Source organism: Hypanus sabinus, chromosome 20 (assembly GCF_030144855.1).
Source record: "Hypanus sabinus isolate sHypSab1 chromosome 20, sHypSab1.hap1, whole genome shotgun sequence".
Lineage (NCBI taxonomy): Eukaryota > Metazoa > Chordata > Chondrichthyes > Myliobatiformes > Dasyatidae > Hypanus > Hypanus sabinus.
In genome coordinates this window covers 42,286,318-42,303,091 of record NC_082725.1, presented here as the reverse complement: position 1 = coordinate 42,303,091, position 16,774 = coordinate 42,286,318, and the positions used below count along the sequence as shown (strand labels likewise).

The 16,774-nt window shown below is 40.6% G+C and overlaps 1 protein-coding gene across 5 annotated transcripts in view; it reads left to right on the top strand.

The window, feature by feature from the left end:
* LOC132378460 (catenin delta-2-like) overlaps nucleotides 1–16,774 on the top strand; it is a 1,187,639-nt gene that overhangs the window by 1,125,906 nt on the left and 44,959 nt on the right. For all 5 annotated transcript variants that reach the window (XM_059945388.1, XM_059945390.1, XM_059945393.1 and 2 more), the window contains 2 exons: nucleotides 1,768–1,918; nucleotides 14,026–14,248. In XM_059945388.1, coding sequence (XP_059801371.1) covers nucleotides 1,768–1,918; nucleotides 14,026–14,248 — 374 coding nt within the window. The remainder of the gene's footprint in view (nucleotides 1–1,767; nucleotides 1,919–14,025; nucleotides 14,249–16,774) is intronic.

Below are 16,774 nucleotides of genomic sequence, written 5' to 3'. Positions count from 1 at the left end.
CTCCTGGCACACTGCAAATTATGTACTTTAATTGAGGCTGGAGTGCAATTTTATTGCTCCTCAGGACAGCTAGATTTCTCTAATTTTCCTTATACAATGCAGACATCCCACCTCACCCGGAAGTTCCGGGAGTCTCCCGCATATTGATAGCGGCTTCCTGACACCCGCAAATTATATACAATATCCTGGAAATCGATTTTTTGAGAGTGAGCAAGAGGGAGAAAGCGAGAGAGCGCACCAAGGCAGAGCGTTCCAAAAAAAGAAAATAAGAAACGTACTTCACCCCAGACTACACTAAAGTGTACTCCTGCCTAATAGGGGTCAAAAATAATGACAGTGTTGCTCGCTGCACTGTTTGCAACAGTGAGTTTTCTATTGCCCATGGTGGGTTAAAATATAAAAGACATGTTGAGGTGAGTTTAACAGGCCTCATTCGTACATTAGCATGGCTAACATTATTTAAAGTAGCTGGCTAGCTGCTAAGGAGCTGCCCTATTGCAGACATCCCAGCTCTCCCAGGAGTCTCCCGCAAACTGATGGCGCTACCTCCCTGAAATGAGTTTTTGCAGGGTGGGATGTCTGACATTGCTTTTTATTTCTCACATTTTCTTTTCCTGGATATGATATTTTGTCCCCATTTGAAGGACTTACCTCAAAGTGAGTGTAATCTGCCCAATTGCCAGTTATTCTGAAATCCTCCTATGGATTATTCTGTATCACTTTGGAGAGGACTGCTTTCATTATCTTCATAGTAATTTCAATTTAATCGTTGTATCTGTGTCTCTTCACTGGAAGTCACTTCAAAGACATTTTATTTAGAGATAAAGCATGGTAATAAGCCCTTCTGGTCCAATAACCCATGCTACCCCATTGCACCCATGTGACCAATTAGCCTACTAACCTGTAGGAATGTGGAAGGAATCCAGAGCACCCAGAGGAAACCCACACAGTCACAGTGGGAACGTACAAACTCCTTACAGACACCAGCATAATTGAACCCAGTTCACTGGTGTTGTAATAGTGTTACGCTACCACACTGCCCTCAATTCACACCTTATTCATAAGATATTAAAATAATTATTCCTTAATGATCTGGGTGGCATTAAACTTCTTACTGTAAACCACTCTTAAGTTATAAACTTTGTCTAAAAATTTCCACACATTGGCGGTATTTTGATGGAGTGAATCAGCTGCGCTATGTGTTGTGTATTGTTCATTCAATTGTAAGTAAAACTTAGCAGACAGCACCTTACATTGCCTTTATTTTTACCTGTTTTTACTATACTAAGTTGCATTGAATTTATTACCCTGAAGCAAGTTCCACAGAATCTTCACCATTCTATTTTCTTCACTTATCTTTCTTTTCCTGTCTTCCTCAGTTTCGTTTCAATGTGACGGACTCTGAGTTCTTCAAATCACCTCCATTGTGCAAACACTGCCACTTTCTTGTGCACAATGATTAAATAGGTTTTACCTTATTTGCTTCCTGAATTTATAGTTATCACCCTTAGGTTTGGACTTCTCCACAAGCAGAAGCTTCTCTGTATCTACCCTTCAAACCCATTTCTTTTTTAAATCTGTTTATCACGGTTTAAGCCATAGTCCATTCAAATGTTGGTCCAGCATGAGTCACAGCATTTATCTTCTAATGTTTGGTTTATGTCAGTGGAAGTACATAGTGGGAAAGATCTCCACCTTCCCTTCATCAGAATATGGCCCATTGTCTAGTTCTGTCTGCTTCCAACACGTTCCTGTTACTGTTCACAGTGGTCCATTTACATTCGTGCTGCTGTACGCAAGGAGAAGGGTTTGCCCATTCTTGTGGAGCTACTGCGCATAGACAATGACCGGGTGGTTTGTGCTGTCGCCACTGCATTGCGGAACATGGCCTTGGATGTCAGAAACAAGGAGCTCATAGGTAGGTGGAAGGACAACTCTTTGCATTTCTTTTGGGCTATTGGCAGCAAAGCATTTCCAGGAAAATTAGAAAAGCAGAGTTGATTCTCTGAGATTTATGAGCAATTTGGAAGGGAAACCTCTCATGTTTTCTTTAATACACTCAGACTTGTCTATTGTCACGAGTATGTGCAAGTTGCGGCAAACAGAGCTAAAGGCTTATCCTGTAATCACCAAGCATGTTAAAGAAGCATACGCAGGAGCATTTTTCTATATCAACATATACACTTAACATATCCTTCCAATATGGTTGAATTAAAATTTTGAGGTGCACTCCTGACTATTGTAATAACCTCCTGGTTGGCCTACCATCCAACATCCTCAGTAAACTGGAGTGCATCCACGCTTCTGTTAACTCACGTCAACTTTTCTTGTTTTCCTTATCCCTGTTGACTTCCAGTTCAGCAAAGCCTCAACTTTGAAGTACTCAGCCCTTCCCTCAAATTGCCTATAACTTCATCTCACCCTATCTTTGTAATTTTCTCCAGGATCTCAACGTTCCTTCAATTCTGCTTTTCCACATTCCCACTTTTCACTTATTCATAATTGCCAGTATCTGCTTGAAAAGTCTAGATTCTAGGGTCTCAAGCTGAGTTTTTAACAGGTTAAAAATTACAGATCCTCACATGAGAACCTTTGACTAAAATCTTACTCTTCTAATGGTTGTAAAAACCCATTAACTATCAGCACTCTTTAAAAATAAATATTCTTGGACTTTGTACCTTTTTTCTTAGAATTTCCATGTTGCATGAATTTCTGACTGCATTTCTGCACAAATTAGTGTGGACCTTGTTATTTTGCTAAATGCGATTTAGACAGAGCATGCAATTTTCTTCTGCTGTTCAGTTCCAAAGTATATCTGAAATGTTTCACAATGGATAAAATACTTTTGAAATTAAAGTTCTAAATACAAAAGGTTCAATGTTCATTTATTATTAAAGCATGCATTCATATACAACACTGAAGTTTGTCTTCTCCAGATAGCCACGAGAAAAAGAAAGAACATGAAAGTCATTCAGAGAGTAACATCAAACCCACTGCTCCCACCATGCAAAAATGAACGGCAGCCTATTCGTACAAATATGATAATACATACAGAAATTGCTGGAGGAACTCAGCAGGTTAGGCAGCATCCATGGATCCATGGAAATGAAGAAAGAGTTAATGTTTTGGGCTGAGACATTTCATCAGGAGGGAAAGGAAAGGGGGAAGACTCCAGAATAAAACGGTGGGGGGAAGGGAAAAAGGATAGCTAGAAGGTGATAGGCGAAGCCAGGTGGGTGGGAAAGGTGAAGAGCTGGAGATAAAGGAATCTGATAGGAGAGGAAAGGGAGCCACAGGAGAAATGTAAGGAGGAGGGGCAGCAAGGAGAGTCTATAGGCAGGTGAGAAGAGGTAAGAGACCAAAGTGGAAACAGAAGAAGAGGGGAAGGGATGGGGAAGTATATATTCATGCCATCAGGCTAGAGGCTACCCAGACCGGAATATAAGATGTTGCTCTCCACCCTGAGGGTGGCCTCATCTTGGTACAAGAGGAGGCCATGGACCAACATGTCGGAACAGGAATGGGAATTAAATTGTTTGGCCACTGAGAAATCCTGCTTTTGACAGATGGAGCAGAGGTTCTCGACGAAGCAGTCCCCCAATTTATGACAGGTCTCACCAACCTAGAGGAGACCAGATACAACAGGCAACCCCAGCAGATTCACAGGTGAAGTGTTGCCTCAGCTGGAAGGACTGTTCAAGACCCTGAATAGAGATGAGGGAGGAGGTGAGTGGGCTGCTTGCCGAAGTGCCAGGAAGGAGATTGATGGGGAGGGGTGAATCCACAAGGGAGTCAAGGAGGGAGTGATCCCTGTGGATCCCTCTCTGCATGATTTCATGATAACTATTCTGGTTCCAACTCAGTTCCACCCACAGCAAATAATGTAAAAGTCAGTTCATCAGTTTTAGTGATTTTGATATGGTCTATTAACTGATAACGCTGGAAGGATTAGTGGAAGGGATGGAAATGAACATTGCATTCACAATGACCGAATATCTTGATTGCAGTGACTTTCAACTCGATGTTCTTGGTGTAGCATAGAAAAGAGGCAGCCTAATTGCACTATACAAAATAACTGTTATAGAGAAATGAAACAATGATAAGACTGTTTTCTTGTGATAATGGATAATGGATAAGTGTTGTACAGTTCAGAAATAATGACATGGTATTTTTCCAGCCATGTGAGAGGGTAGATTTTGCCATGGTTGAATATTCCTTCAGAAAGATGGCACCTCCAACAGTATAGAAATCCTTCGGCACTGCTGTGGAATTTCAGTCTAGATTATGTGTTCAAAAATCAATTGAGACCTCTGAATCTGGGATGAAAGTGTTACATTTCAGCCATGAACTATAAGCAGTATTTTCAAAAAGTTTCCTCTGTGTTCTAATACCCTTGTTTTCCCTCAAGGATCAAATCCATTTGTCACTTCAACAGAAATTTTAATACGCTTCACTGGCTGCTGAATGACATTTCATTTCCAGTTAACAAAAATAGAGATGGTTATTGACAAAAATTGTCACAGATGAGTACGCATTTCTGATTAAATTCCTCAACAACCCTTTCTCATCTCAGCAACTTAATTTCTTAGTTTGTCCTCCATCTTGCTCAGAAAAGTTAACAGGAGGTAGGCTTTGAAGTAAAGTGTTAAAATTACTTAAAAATGCATGGTAACTACATGGGTAGGTATTTTATGTCCAATAGGCTGGTAGTACTAATGGTCCAGAGAAATCTCTTCCCCCAGTTGATCTGCTGTCATCCCATTGCCTGTGAAAGGTTTCTCTGTTACCTGTCAGCTTCTCCCAAAAGGAGTAACTTCAATGTTCTCAGAAGTCTTTGATTAAAATAGTTTGACCTGAATTCTTTATTGAATGTATGAGTGACTAAAATAACTTTTAAAATATGTATGAAGCTAACATTTACTGTAAATCTCTGCCCTGAACTGCAGAGGCAGTTCATAGTGGTGACCATTTATACTGTTCTACATTAAATTCCCTATTTATTAGTTAGTTAAATTTAAGTATCCCAGCTGCTGCCACAGTGGGATCTGAATTCTTGTACACAATTAACTCTGGCTGTGGGACTGCACGTTTATAGCCCAGCGGTGGCAGTTGATGCAGTATGGACAAGACAGTAATAACCATCGTAGCAAAATCAAAAACTAAAACCCTTTTGTTCTTGATCTTTCAATCATCTCCTACAAATTAACATAAATTCTCAACCTCTATTCTTTACAACCCCTGCAGAATTTTAAAGACCTGTTTTCGGCCATTCTCAACCTTCTGACAATCTGTTCTGCCTTTCTTAATCAGTCATATTTCTCTTTTCTGGTAGCAGTTTTGTTTCTCCCCGTACCTTCACTGATGTATTTGTATTCGTTTTGTGACATTCAAGCTCAAGTTATAAGGATCCTGTTTGAGGGTGAGGTTGAGCTGATTTATAGAGTAAAAGGATCATTGGTTCATACACATAGAATAGTCCCTTCAGCCCACTGAGTATGTACTGGCCATCAAACACCTCTTTACACAAAACCTCATGTGCCTCTTCATTGTGTTGTTGATCTACGTGCCTTCGTTCCAAATATGGTTGCTTCAGTCATAACTGTTTGTGTTAAAATTAAAGAGGGAAAAATTGAAAAAAGTAATTTATACAGTATGTTCTTAACTTCCAACGAACCTCAACATTACTAAAAGTATTAGCTTAAACACAAGGCACTGTGAACACAAGCGGGCTTTAGTTTCTTAAAGAACACTTTGCAGATTGTCTCTGGAACCTTCCACACACCATTGCTGCAGCGTTTGTTACATGACCTAGCCTTTGGAGTTGTGAGTGCTGTCATGTAGCAATCACTATTCACAACTAATATTATATAAAGTGCACAATCAAATCAATTTTTGTCTGCCTTTATTTAACGTATCTTCACCATTGATGAAGGAAGGTAAACGTGAGTGTGAAAGAATGGATGGACCTATTGAGACGGTGAGATGGCATAGAGTGGAAGGATCAAGTGTGGAATTTAAACTTTATGTTCAACTTTACATTAAGAGATTTCTAGGGGTCTCCATAGACTGTGAATTCGTGGAGGCCATTTGCGGAGTCTGGTTCACAGCAACCAGCTAAAGAACTCACAATTGTTCAGGACTGCACTGGAGTCTAAAAGCCTTGTGATGGTTATTCTTTCATTTTGCTGACAACCTGCAAGAAAGATTATAGAGATAAAAACCTTTCTGATTTTTACTTTACATTTTTGTTGAATGTTGTTTGAATTTTAAAAAAGGTTGCAAATGAGATCAGAAGGTTGTGTGATTGATGGTCTAATAGCACCCAATTGGATATTTGCTGCTAATATCTGCTGTACTTCGCAAATAGTCTGGGAAGGTGGTGTGCTTCAAGAGTAGGCAATTTGGGTAACCCAAGTGAGGCAAGGACACTGGTGCAATTGAGAAAGGAGAGGAAAGGAAATCTGCACAAAAAGGTTCAATATGAGTTGCCTATGTTAAGATTGTACTAAGGATACAATAATGTTCTTAAAATCATGGCAAACACAAGATTTCTAGTTTTATTTTCATCTAGTTCTCATTACCTTGCAGCAACTTGTGTTTGTTATTCTTTGTCTGGTTTTGTATAGTCTCCTGTAAAATTCTATTGTGTTTTTTTTGTTCCTGTTCCTACTTGCAAGAAAATGAATCTCAAGGTAGATTGAGACATATAGATACTTTAATAATAAGATTCCTCAGGGGAAACCTTGTCTGACAAATCTATTGGAATTCTTTGAGGAAATAACAGGCAGGATAGACAAAGGAAAGTTGGTGGATGACTTACTCTACTTCAAGATTGCATTAAGCATTAAGACGGTACCAGTAAACCACATCAGTGTTCTGTAGGCTATGCTAAATACATCTAAATAGACCTCTTTTGAATTAGTCTCACTGCATTTTGCAGTATATAATTATCCTTTATGCAACATACTTTTAAATTGTCCTAATGAACTACAGATTTCATGAAATTTTGAAGGATTTAGCGTACCTAACTCTCAAGCAAGCAGGTATGGGTGCTTTAAGGAGACGAGGGTTCATCACCATGGCTGGAAGTGATGCTAGAGGAAGGGACTTCAAGATGAAACACAGAGGAATAAGACCCTCTCTACCCAGCATCTTGTTAGCAAATGTGCCGTCACTGGAGAATAAAATTGAGCAAGACCAGTGTGTTGAAGGGAAATGAGAACTTGCTGTGTTCTGTGTTTTACTGAGACATGTCTCACTCCCAGTACACCAGATATGGTAATCAGACCCAAAGGCTTCTCAATACACAGATGACCAAACTGCTGATTTGGAAAAGGCAAAAGGTGGAGGTGGGTGTTTCATGATAGGCTCTGTGGTGCTCCAATGTGACGATTTTGTCAAACTCATGTTCCCCTGACCTTGAACACCAAATGATGAAATTCTGTCCATTCTATTTACCAAAGGACTTCTCATCCATAATCCTGGTGGTTTACATACCACCAGTGGTGACTATAATCAAGTGCTTGAGGTACTGCATGTTGAGATACCACTGTCACTAAACAGGAAACAGCATTTCATATCGTGGTCAGGGATTTCAATCAGGCTTACTTGAAGAAATCCCTGCCCAATTACTATCAGCATGTAACCTGTAATTCCAGAGGTCCCAACACACTAGACCTTTGTTATACTAAGATAAAGAATGCCTACCGTTCCATGCTAGATCGCATTTCAGGAAATCTCATCACTTAGTTGACCTTTACCTACCTGTGTACAGGCAAAGATTAAGGAACAAGGCTCCAGAGATTAGGACAGAAAAGAGGTGGTCACAGGAGGCAGAGGGACAGCTGCAGGATTTCTTTGAATCAGTGGACTGGACCGTGTTCAAGGACTCATCTCTCGGTCTGAATGAATACACCACCGTTGTCACAAATTTTATAAAACAGTCGTAGATTAATGTATCCCCACAAAGTCATTCAGAGTTTTCCCCAACCAGAAGTCCTGGATGAACTATGAGTTCCACAACCTGCTGATGGACAGGTCAGAGGCATTCAAGTCAGATGACAAAAAAGTTACAAGCGATACAGGTATAATCTCCAGAAAGCTATCTTATGGGTGAAGTGGCAATTCTGGACTAAACCTGAATCAATGAAGGAAGCTCGACAGTTGTGGCAGGGCTTGAATGCTATCAGCTCTTACAAAGCAAAATCAAACACCAGAGGTGACAGCAGGGTTTCACTTCCAATTGAGCACAATGCCTTCTGTGCTCAATTTAACTGTCAAAGCATGGAGGAACCATCAGGAGCACCCACAGCCCCTGATGATCCTGTGATTTCAGTCTCTAAACTGACATGCGAGCATCCTTCAGGAGGGTTAATCCTCGAAAAGCATCCAGCCCAAAGGACTTATCCGGCCAAGTACTAAAGACCTGTGCTGATCAAATGTCTGGAGTGTTCACTCAGTCTCTAACCTCTCACTTTGGTAGTCTGAGGCTAGCTTCAAGCAGGCTTCAGTTATACCAGTGCCTAAGAACCTGCCTCAATAACTATCATCCAGTAGCACTCACAACCAGAGTGAAGAAGCGTTCTGAGAAGTTGGTGATGAAACATATTAACACCTGCCTGGGAAGTGACTTGGGTCTACTCCAGTTTGGCTATTGGCACAGCAGAACTACAGCAGATGCCGTCTCATTGGCTCTTCTTCTCATGTTCTCAATATTTATTTCTTATTTATCTGTTGTTATTATCTATATTTGACCTGCTATTCATTGTGCATTTACTTGCATGGAGGGATATTGTGCTATAAACTATTGACGAATTTTGTCCCTGTATGCTGCCATTATCAGTCTCAGGTTCCATTACTCGATAATATACACACAATATGAATGCGTTTATTTCTAATGATCATTTCAAGTGTGTCTTTCTTCTCATTACTGCTTGAGTGGTCTCAGTTGTAAGGGGACCGCTCCCCTGAGAAACACTCGCAGCAGCCACAGCCTGCAGTGTTGGTGGGCAACTTTGAATGCTGGCAGTATCGTTATCGGGTTTCCAGACGCCAGCCCACCTTTTCAGCAGTGCACTGCTAGTATTTCACGTGCTATCTTGACCAACGCCAGCTCCAGGCATGCCTGGCGACCCCCAGGCAGTGGCTGTATCAGTAGACATCTCTCTATTTCTAAAGTGAAAGGATATTTTTTTTTAATCTACAGGCAGGTTTTAGTTTTGGCCGCCCCTAACATGGAGAACAGTCACTGACCGGAGCACCATCCAATATGGGTACAGACATGTCTGGATTTGATTCAGGACCGTGGGGGTGTGGGGCAAAGGGGGGGGGTGGACATGCTTTATTGTACACTGATGGATGTCTTCTCTCCGCACTGTATGTCCCAGATCCTAGACAAACCCACAGAACCCGAAAGTGAGCCCCGGCTCCTCACCTGTGCTCTGAGTCTAGGCAGCTGAGCGGCTAATCGGCTGGCAATTATTATTATATTTGCAGTTTGTTTTTTGCACACTGGTTTCATTAATTCCATTATGGTTATTGGATTTATTGATATGATCGTAAGAAAATGAATCTCAAGGTTGTATATGGTGACATACAGAATATATACAGTGGCGCTAGAAAGTTTGTGAACCCTGTAGAATTCTCTCTCTTTCTGCATCAATATGACCTAAAATGTGATCAGATCTTCACGTAGATCCTAAAACTAGATAAAGAGAACCCAATTAAATAAATAACACAAGAAAACATTATACTTGTTCATTTATTTATTGAGAAAAATAATCTCATATTGCATCTATTTGTTGGAAAAAGGATGTGATGCCTCTATAAAAGCTATTTAGAGTCGGGTGTTCCAATCAGTGAGATGAGATTGGAGGTGTGGGCTGTAGAGGTACCCAGCCCTATACAAAAAGACACACTAAGTCAGGTTACTGACAGAGCCTGCTCTGCTCAAGAAGGATCTGTTTATGTGTACCATGCCTCAATCAAAGCAATTTTCAGATGACCTTAGAAGAAGAGTTGTAGAGATGCATGAAGCTGAAAAAGGCTGTTCTTCAGTCCACAGTAACAGAAATGGCCCACAAATGGAGGAAGCTCAGTACTGGTGTATTCTCCCTAGGAGTGGTCATCCTGCATTGATTGCACCAAAAGCACAATGCGCAATGTTGAAGGAGGTGAAAAAGATACCAAGGGTAACAGCTAAAGTCTCTGTTCATGTGTCTGCTATAAGAAAAACACTGAACAAGAATGGTGTTCATGAAAGGACACCGCAGAGGAAACCACTGCTCTCCAAAATAATATTGCTGCACATCTCAAGTTTGCAAAAGATCACCTGGATGTTCTACAATGCTTCTGGGACAGTGTCCTGTGGACAGATGTGATAAAAGTTGAACTTCTTGGCAGAAATGCACATTGCTATGTTTGGAGGGAAAAGGACACTGCACACCAACTCCAAAACCTCATCTCAAGTGTGAAGCATGGTGGAAGGAGCATCATGGTTTGGGGCTGCTTTGCTGCTTCAGGGCCTGGACAGCTTGGAATTGTTAAGGAAACAATGGATTCAAAATTGTATTAAGACACTTTACAGGAGAATGTCAGGGTAGCAGTCCATCACCTGGAGCTTAATAGAAGTTGGATAATGCAACAAGACAATGATCCAAAAGACAAGAGTAAATCAACAACAGACTGGTTTAACAAGAACGAAATTTGTGTTTTGGAATGGCCAAGTCCAAGTCCTGACCTTAATCCTGTAGTAATGTTGTGGAAGGACCTGAAGCATGCAGTTCATGCAAGAAAGCCCACCAACATCCCACAGTTGAAGCAGTTTTTGTAAGGAGGAATAGGTTTTAGGACTTAGATGAAGCTCTGATCACATTTTAGGTCTTATTTATGCAGAAATGGACAAAATCCTACAGGGTTCACAAACTTTCTAGCACCACTGTACTTTGATAATAAATTTACTTTCAACTTTGAACTATTTGGAATTTCAGATCACTTTTGACAAAGTACTGCGTATGATGTTGCTTAACAACAGTCCATGGTACTACAGGAAAGATACTAGCATGGATAGAAGGTTTGCTGATTAGCCGGAGGTAAAGAGTAAGGATAAAGAGGGCTATTCTGGTTGGCGGCCGGTGACAACTGATGTGCCACAGGGATCGGTATTGGGACCAGTTCTTTTCAACGTTATATGTCATCAGTTTGGATGACAGAATTGATGGTTTTGTAGTCAAATTTGCAGATCATTAAATGATAGGTGGAGGGGCAGGTTATGTTGAGGAAGCAAGGAGTCTGCAGAAGGACTTGAACTGATTGGGAGAATGGAAAACGAAGTATCAGATGGAATATTGCGTAGGGAAGTTTATAGTCATGTACAGTGGGATGCAAAAGTTTGGGCACCCCTGCTCAAAATTTCTGTTACTGTGAATAGTTAAGTGAGTAGAAGATGAACTGATCTCCAAAAGTCATAAAGTTAAAGATGAAACATTCTTTTCAACATTTTAAGCAAGATTAGTGTATTATTTTTGTCTTGTACAGCTTTAGAGTGGAAAAAAAGGAAAGGAGCACCATTCAGAAGTTTGGGCACCCCAAGAGATTTGAGCTCTCTGATAACTTTTACCAAGGTCTCAGACCTTAATTAGCTTGTTAGGGCTATGGCTTGTTCACAGTCATCATTAGGAAAGGCCAGATGATGCAAATTTCAAAGCTTTATAAATACACTGACTCCCCAAACCTTGTCCCAACAATCTGCAGCCATGGGCTCCTCTAAGCAGCTGCCTAGCACTCTGAAAATTAAAATAAATGATGCCCACAAAACAGGAGAAGGCTATAAGAAGATAGCAAAGTGTTTTCAGGTAGCCATTTCCTCAGTTCGTAATGTAATTAAGAAGTGGCAGTTAACAGGAACAGTGGAGGTCAAGTTGAGGTCTGGAAGAACAAGAAAACTTTCCGAGAGAACTGCTCATAGGATTGCTAGAAAGGCAAATCAAAACCCATGTTTGACCGCAAAAGGCCTTCAGGAAGATTTAGCAGACTGTGGAATGGTGGTGCACTGTTCTACTGTGCAGTGACACCTGCACAAATATGACCTTCATGGAAGAATCATCAGAAGAAAACCTTTCCTGCGTCCTCACCACAAAATTCAGCATCAGAAGTTTGCAAAGGAACATCTAAACAAGCCTGATGCATTTTGGAACTGATGAAGTTAAAATAGAACTTCTTAGCCGCAATGAACAAAGGTATGTTTGGAGAAAAAAGGGTGCAGAATTTCATGAAAAGAACACCTCTCCAACTGTTAAGCACGGGGGTGAATCGATCATGCTTTGGGCTTGATTTCACTGGTAGAGGGAAGAATGAATTCAATTAAGTACCAGCAAATTCTGGAAGCAAACATCACATTGTCTGTAAAAAAGCTGAATATGAAAAGAGGATGGCTTCTACAACAGGATAATGATCCTAAACACACCTCAAAATCCACAATGGACTACCTCAAGAGGTGCAAACTGAAGGTTTTGCCATGATCCTCAGTCCCCCGACCTAAACATCATCGAAAATCTGTGGATAGACTTCAAAAGTGCAGTGCATGCAAGACGGCCCAAGAACCTTACAGAACTAGAAGCCTTTTGCAAGGAAGAACGGATGAAAATACCCCAAACAAGAATTGAAAGACTCTTAGCTAGCTACAGAAAGCATTTACAAGTTGTGATACTTGCCAAAGGGGGTGTTACTAAGTACTGACCATGCAGGGTGCCCAAACTTTTGCTTCGGGCCCTTTTCCTTTATTGTTATTTTAAAACTGTAAAAGATGGCAATAAAAAAGTAGTCTTGCTTAAAGTATTAAAGGAACGTGTCATCTTTAACTTTATGACTTTTAGAAATCAGGTCATCTTTTCATTGCTTAGCTAGTCACAGTAACAGAAATTTTGACCAGGGGTGCCCAAACTTTTGCATGCCACTGTACTTTGGTAGAAGAAATAAAGGTATAGACTATTTTCTAAACAGGGAAAATTCAAAAATCAGGTGCAAAGGGACTTGGGAGCCCTTGTGCAGGATTCCCTAAGGGTTACCTTGCAAATTTGGTGGTAAGGAAGGTAAATGCAGTATTAGCATTCATTTCTAGAATGTAAGAGCAAGGATGTGATGCTGAGGCTTTATAAGGCATTGGTCAGACTGCACTTGGAGTATTGTGAGCAGTTTAGGGCCCCTTATCTGAGAGAGGATGGGCTGGCATCAACCTCCAGTGCTGACAATTAATCTCTAAGATAGCTGTAAGTAATTTTTTGGCATCAGAGAGGGTCCAGAGAAGGTTCACAAAAATGATTCCAGGAAAGAAAGGGTTAACATAAGAAGACTTTTTGCTGGTTTGTTAGAATGAGTGGGGATCTCATTGAAACCTATTGAATATTGAACAGCCTACACAGTGGATGTGGTAAGGATGTTTCCTATCATGGGTGAGTCTAGGACCAAAAGGCACAGCCTCAGAATAGAGGGGTGTCCATTTAGAACAAAGATGAGAAGGAATGTCTTTAGCCAGAGGATGGTGAATCTGTGGAATTCATTACCACGGATGACTGTGGAAGCCAAGTCACTGAGTATATTTAAAGCAGGATTTGATGGGTTCTTGGTTCATTGGGGTATCAAATGTTACGGGAAGAGGGCAGGAGAATGGGGTTGAGAGAGATGGAATGATGGAGCAGAATCAATGGGCCAAGTGGTTGAATTCTGTTCCTATATCTTATGGTCTTACTTTGAACTTGTATGCATAACCTTATATGCATAACTCTGTGTTTGCTTCTCAGTATGTGAAAATCTGCACCTTCATGAATGAAAGGACCTGTACCAGAATAACCATTAGACATTCTCACTCTTCTCAGTCTTTCAGTTTTTCCTGATAGCCTTAGAGCTCTGGTGTCATCCTTTTTTGAAAAATTATCTTTTCCAGCACTTCTATGTCCTTTTATAATAATATGGAGATGTGTAAGGTCCTTTGAATGGTCTTATCATGCTCTTCTTTCCTGTCCCACCAAGGGAAATATGCCATGCGAGATCTTGTTCACCGTCTTCCTGGAGGCAGCAGCAACACCGGTACTGGGAGCAGCACCATTAGCAAAACCATTTCTGATGAGACAATTACTGCCATTTGCTGTGCTTTGCATGAAGTCATTACCAAAAACATGGAGAATGCCAAGGCTTTGAGAGACTCTGGAGGGATTGAGAAGCTCATCGGCATCGCCAAAAGTAAAGGAGACAAGTAGGTAACAAGTTTTGATGTGCACTGGCCATTATTCTCACTGGCTGGAGAGTAGGATGGCACTGGCTGAGAAATATGAATCAGGCCACAGTAAATGGTCAGGAATCACATTGGTCAACAAAGCTGTCAAAAAGTTTTGCCAACTTTGAATGGGTACATTTCTGGAAGTTTTATTACAAAGTCTCTCAGTTCCACTCCTAAATTCCCAATGAGGAAAGAATTTTTTTGCTCAGCATTCAGATAAATTTTGTCATCTTTCATCCCCATCACCAATACTTTTAGAATAAATGAAAGAAAATTAACTGCAATGTTTCATTCAATCTTGCTTTTTTTTAAAAAAAAATTGCCTACAGCCATCTTAGAGATTTAATCGTCAGCACTGGAGGTTGATAAACCTCTCATGGGGGAAGCGTGCTTAACAATTAGACTCTGCAATGAATAACCATGAAGGTCTTGTTACAACTCTCCTGTGACTGGAGTGGGATTTTCACAACAGACATGCCCAAGCAATCACTGCCGATGCAAGATTTCTTCTGGAGTAGTGCAGGGGGAAATGGGCCATCTGGTCTTGGTTGGGCACTTCTAAGACAACTAGGCCTTCATTAAATCTATCATCTTACCACGCTGCCACCATCTCTGCAGCGACCCTCCGTGTTCTTACTGTGAGTCTCCAAAGCTGGCCCTCCCCCTTCTCAGCACACAAGGACAGGTGGGCATAACAATAAGTGTAAATGCTGTAAATAATAAATCAAATCACAAAATGCTGGAAGGAAACAAGGTCAATGATTCATGTCGAGGACCCATCAAACCGAATGATCAATAAATTTCTCTCATAGCCCCACCCACTAGCTTTTGCACATGCACAATGGAATTTCAGTGTAGCCAATTCAAGACCAAAATAGCCACTGCCTCACAGCATCTACAGTCTTTACGGTGCGCCAGGATTTCTCAGTGCAATAATTTAAATGGGAAGCACATGGAGAAAAGAGCAATTAAACCCAGATTTCCCCAAGATATTGAAGGAGCTTAGCTTTCTTTGGAAAGCGTTTAAATGTATTGTGGTAACATTGTACATTTGGATGATGATGTGAAACAGACAAAATAATTTGTCAGACCTAATGTGCACTTCCTGTTTCTCATCCCAATCTGAATTTCTGTTTAGAAATAAAAATTAGGAGAGTTGATGACGCCTCCCCCCCTTCATTTTACTTCTCTTTATCCTTCACCAGCTCTGCAATATTCACCATAATAATGCTTCACTGCCTCCTTTACTTCCTTCCCTCTTTTCACCAAGCCCCTCAAATCTGAGGACACTTATTACCATTTCCTGATTTTCCTTCCATCTGCACGTTGAGATCTTTTTTAATCTTCTCAAAACTCTTCAGTTTTACCACACGTGACACTGAATAGTTCCATCTGGTTCAAGCAAGCAATCTTGTAAAACCATAATGAATTCATTTGATTGGACCTTGTCTTGTCTGAAGCATTATTTTGATGCTGCCTTATTGTAGATCTGACAATTGCAATTTGATTTCAGGATAGTTTATATTGATCCACTTTAAATCACTGATAACAGAAACACTTCCAAGTTGTGTCTTCAGTTTAAAATCTATGATGTGTTGAGGCTGACATTTCTGCTCTGGTTTATTACTGTATGGATTTTATTTTTCATGAAAGAAGGCTTCAGCTGCTGTTCTCAAATCTTGGACAGTCTGTTTCATAGGACCAAATTATTCACATCTAACACTCAGGTTCTAATCTGGTTTATACCTCATTATTTTATTGAATTGTTTCATAATCTGAAGCTTCATCTAAGGGAGATTAAACTCCTTATTAATATAGGGATATTAACATCTAGTCCTACATAACATACATGTACCACTGATTCCTTCATGGGGACAGTTTCTCTCTGTGTCTTCTGTTGTATTTCTCAATTCTTTCCCATTCACTGCAATGGGAAGAGTTGCAAAAGGGTTTACTATAACTTGTTCTACATGTTCTTAGAGAATCGAAGTGCATTCCTTCGATTATTGCAGTGCTTTGGATTCTGCTGATAGCAGGATATTTGGACAATTTTCTAAACTTGCACCGTGAAATTGGCTGACATGGGAAATCCAACCCTCACTCCCCCATTCCCCCAGCTGATAAGCTCTTCCACTCCCTCTTACATTAAGCTTTCTCACCACTCCCCACATTTATATATAATAAACTATTCTGCCAGTTTGCTTCCTCCCCACGCCGCTATACAATGTGGCACCAGCTGACATTCCCTCACTGCCCCTGATTTCTGCCACTAAAGTACCTTTCATGAAACCAGTAGCCCTCTGGCTGAAGATTAGGAGCTATCACAAACACAATCAGATACCTGTGAGCTAATGGCATTGGGCAGGGTTTGAAATGAAACACATGATTGGTACCACATTCTCTTTTAGTTTGTTTTATCCTTCTCTGGTTCATCTAGAGTCGGGCTGCACACTGTTCCTCTGACCCTTGTGCTCAATAACAACACTGAAAACCTCAAATTAT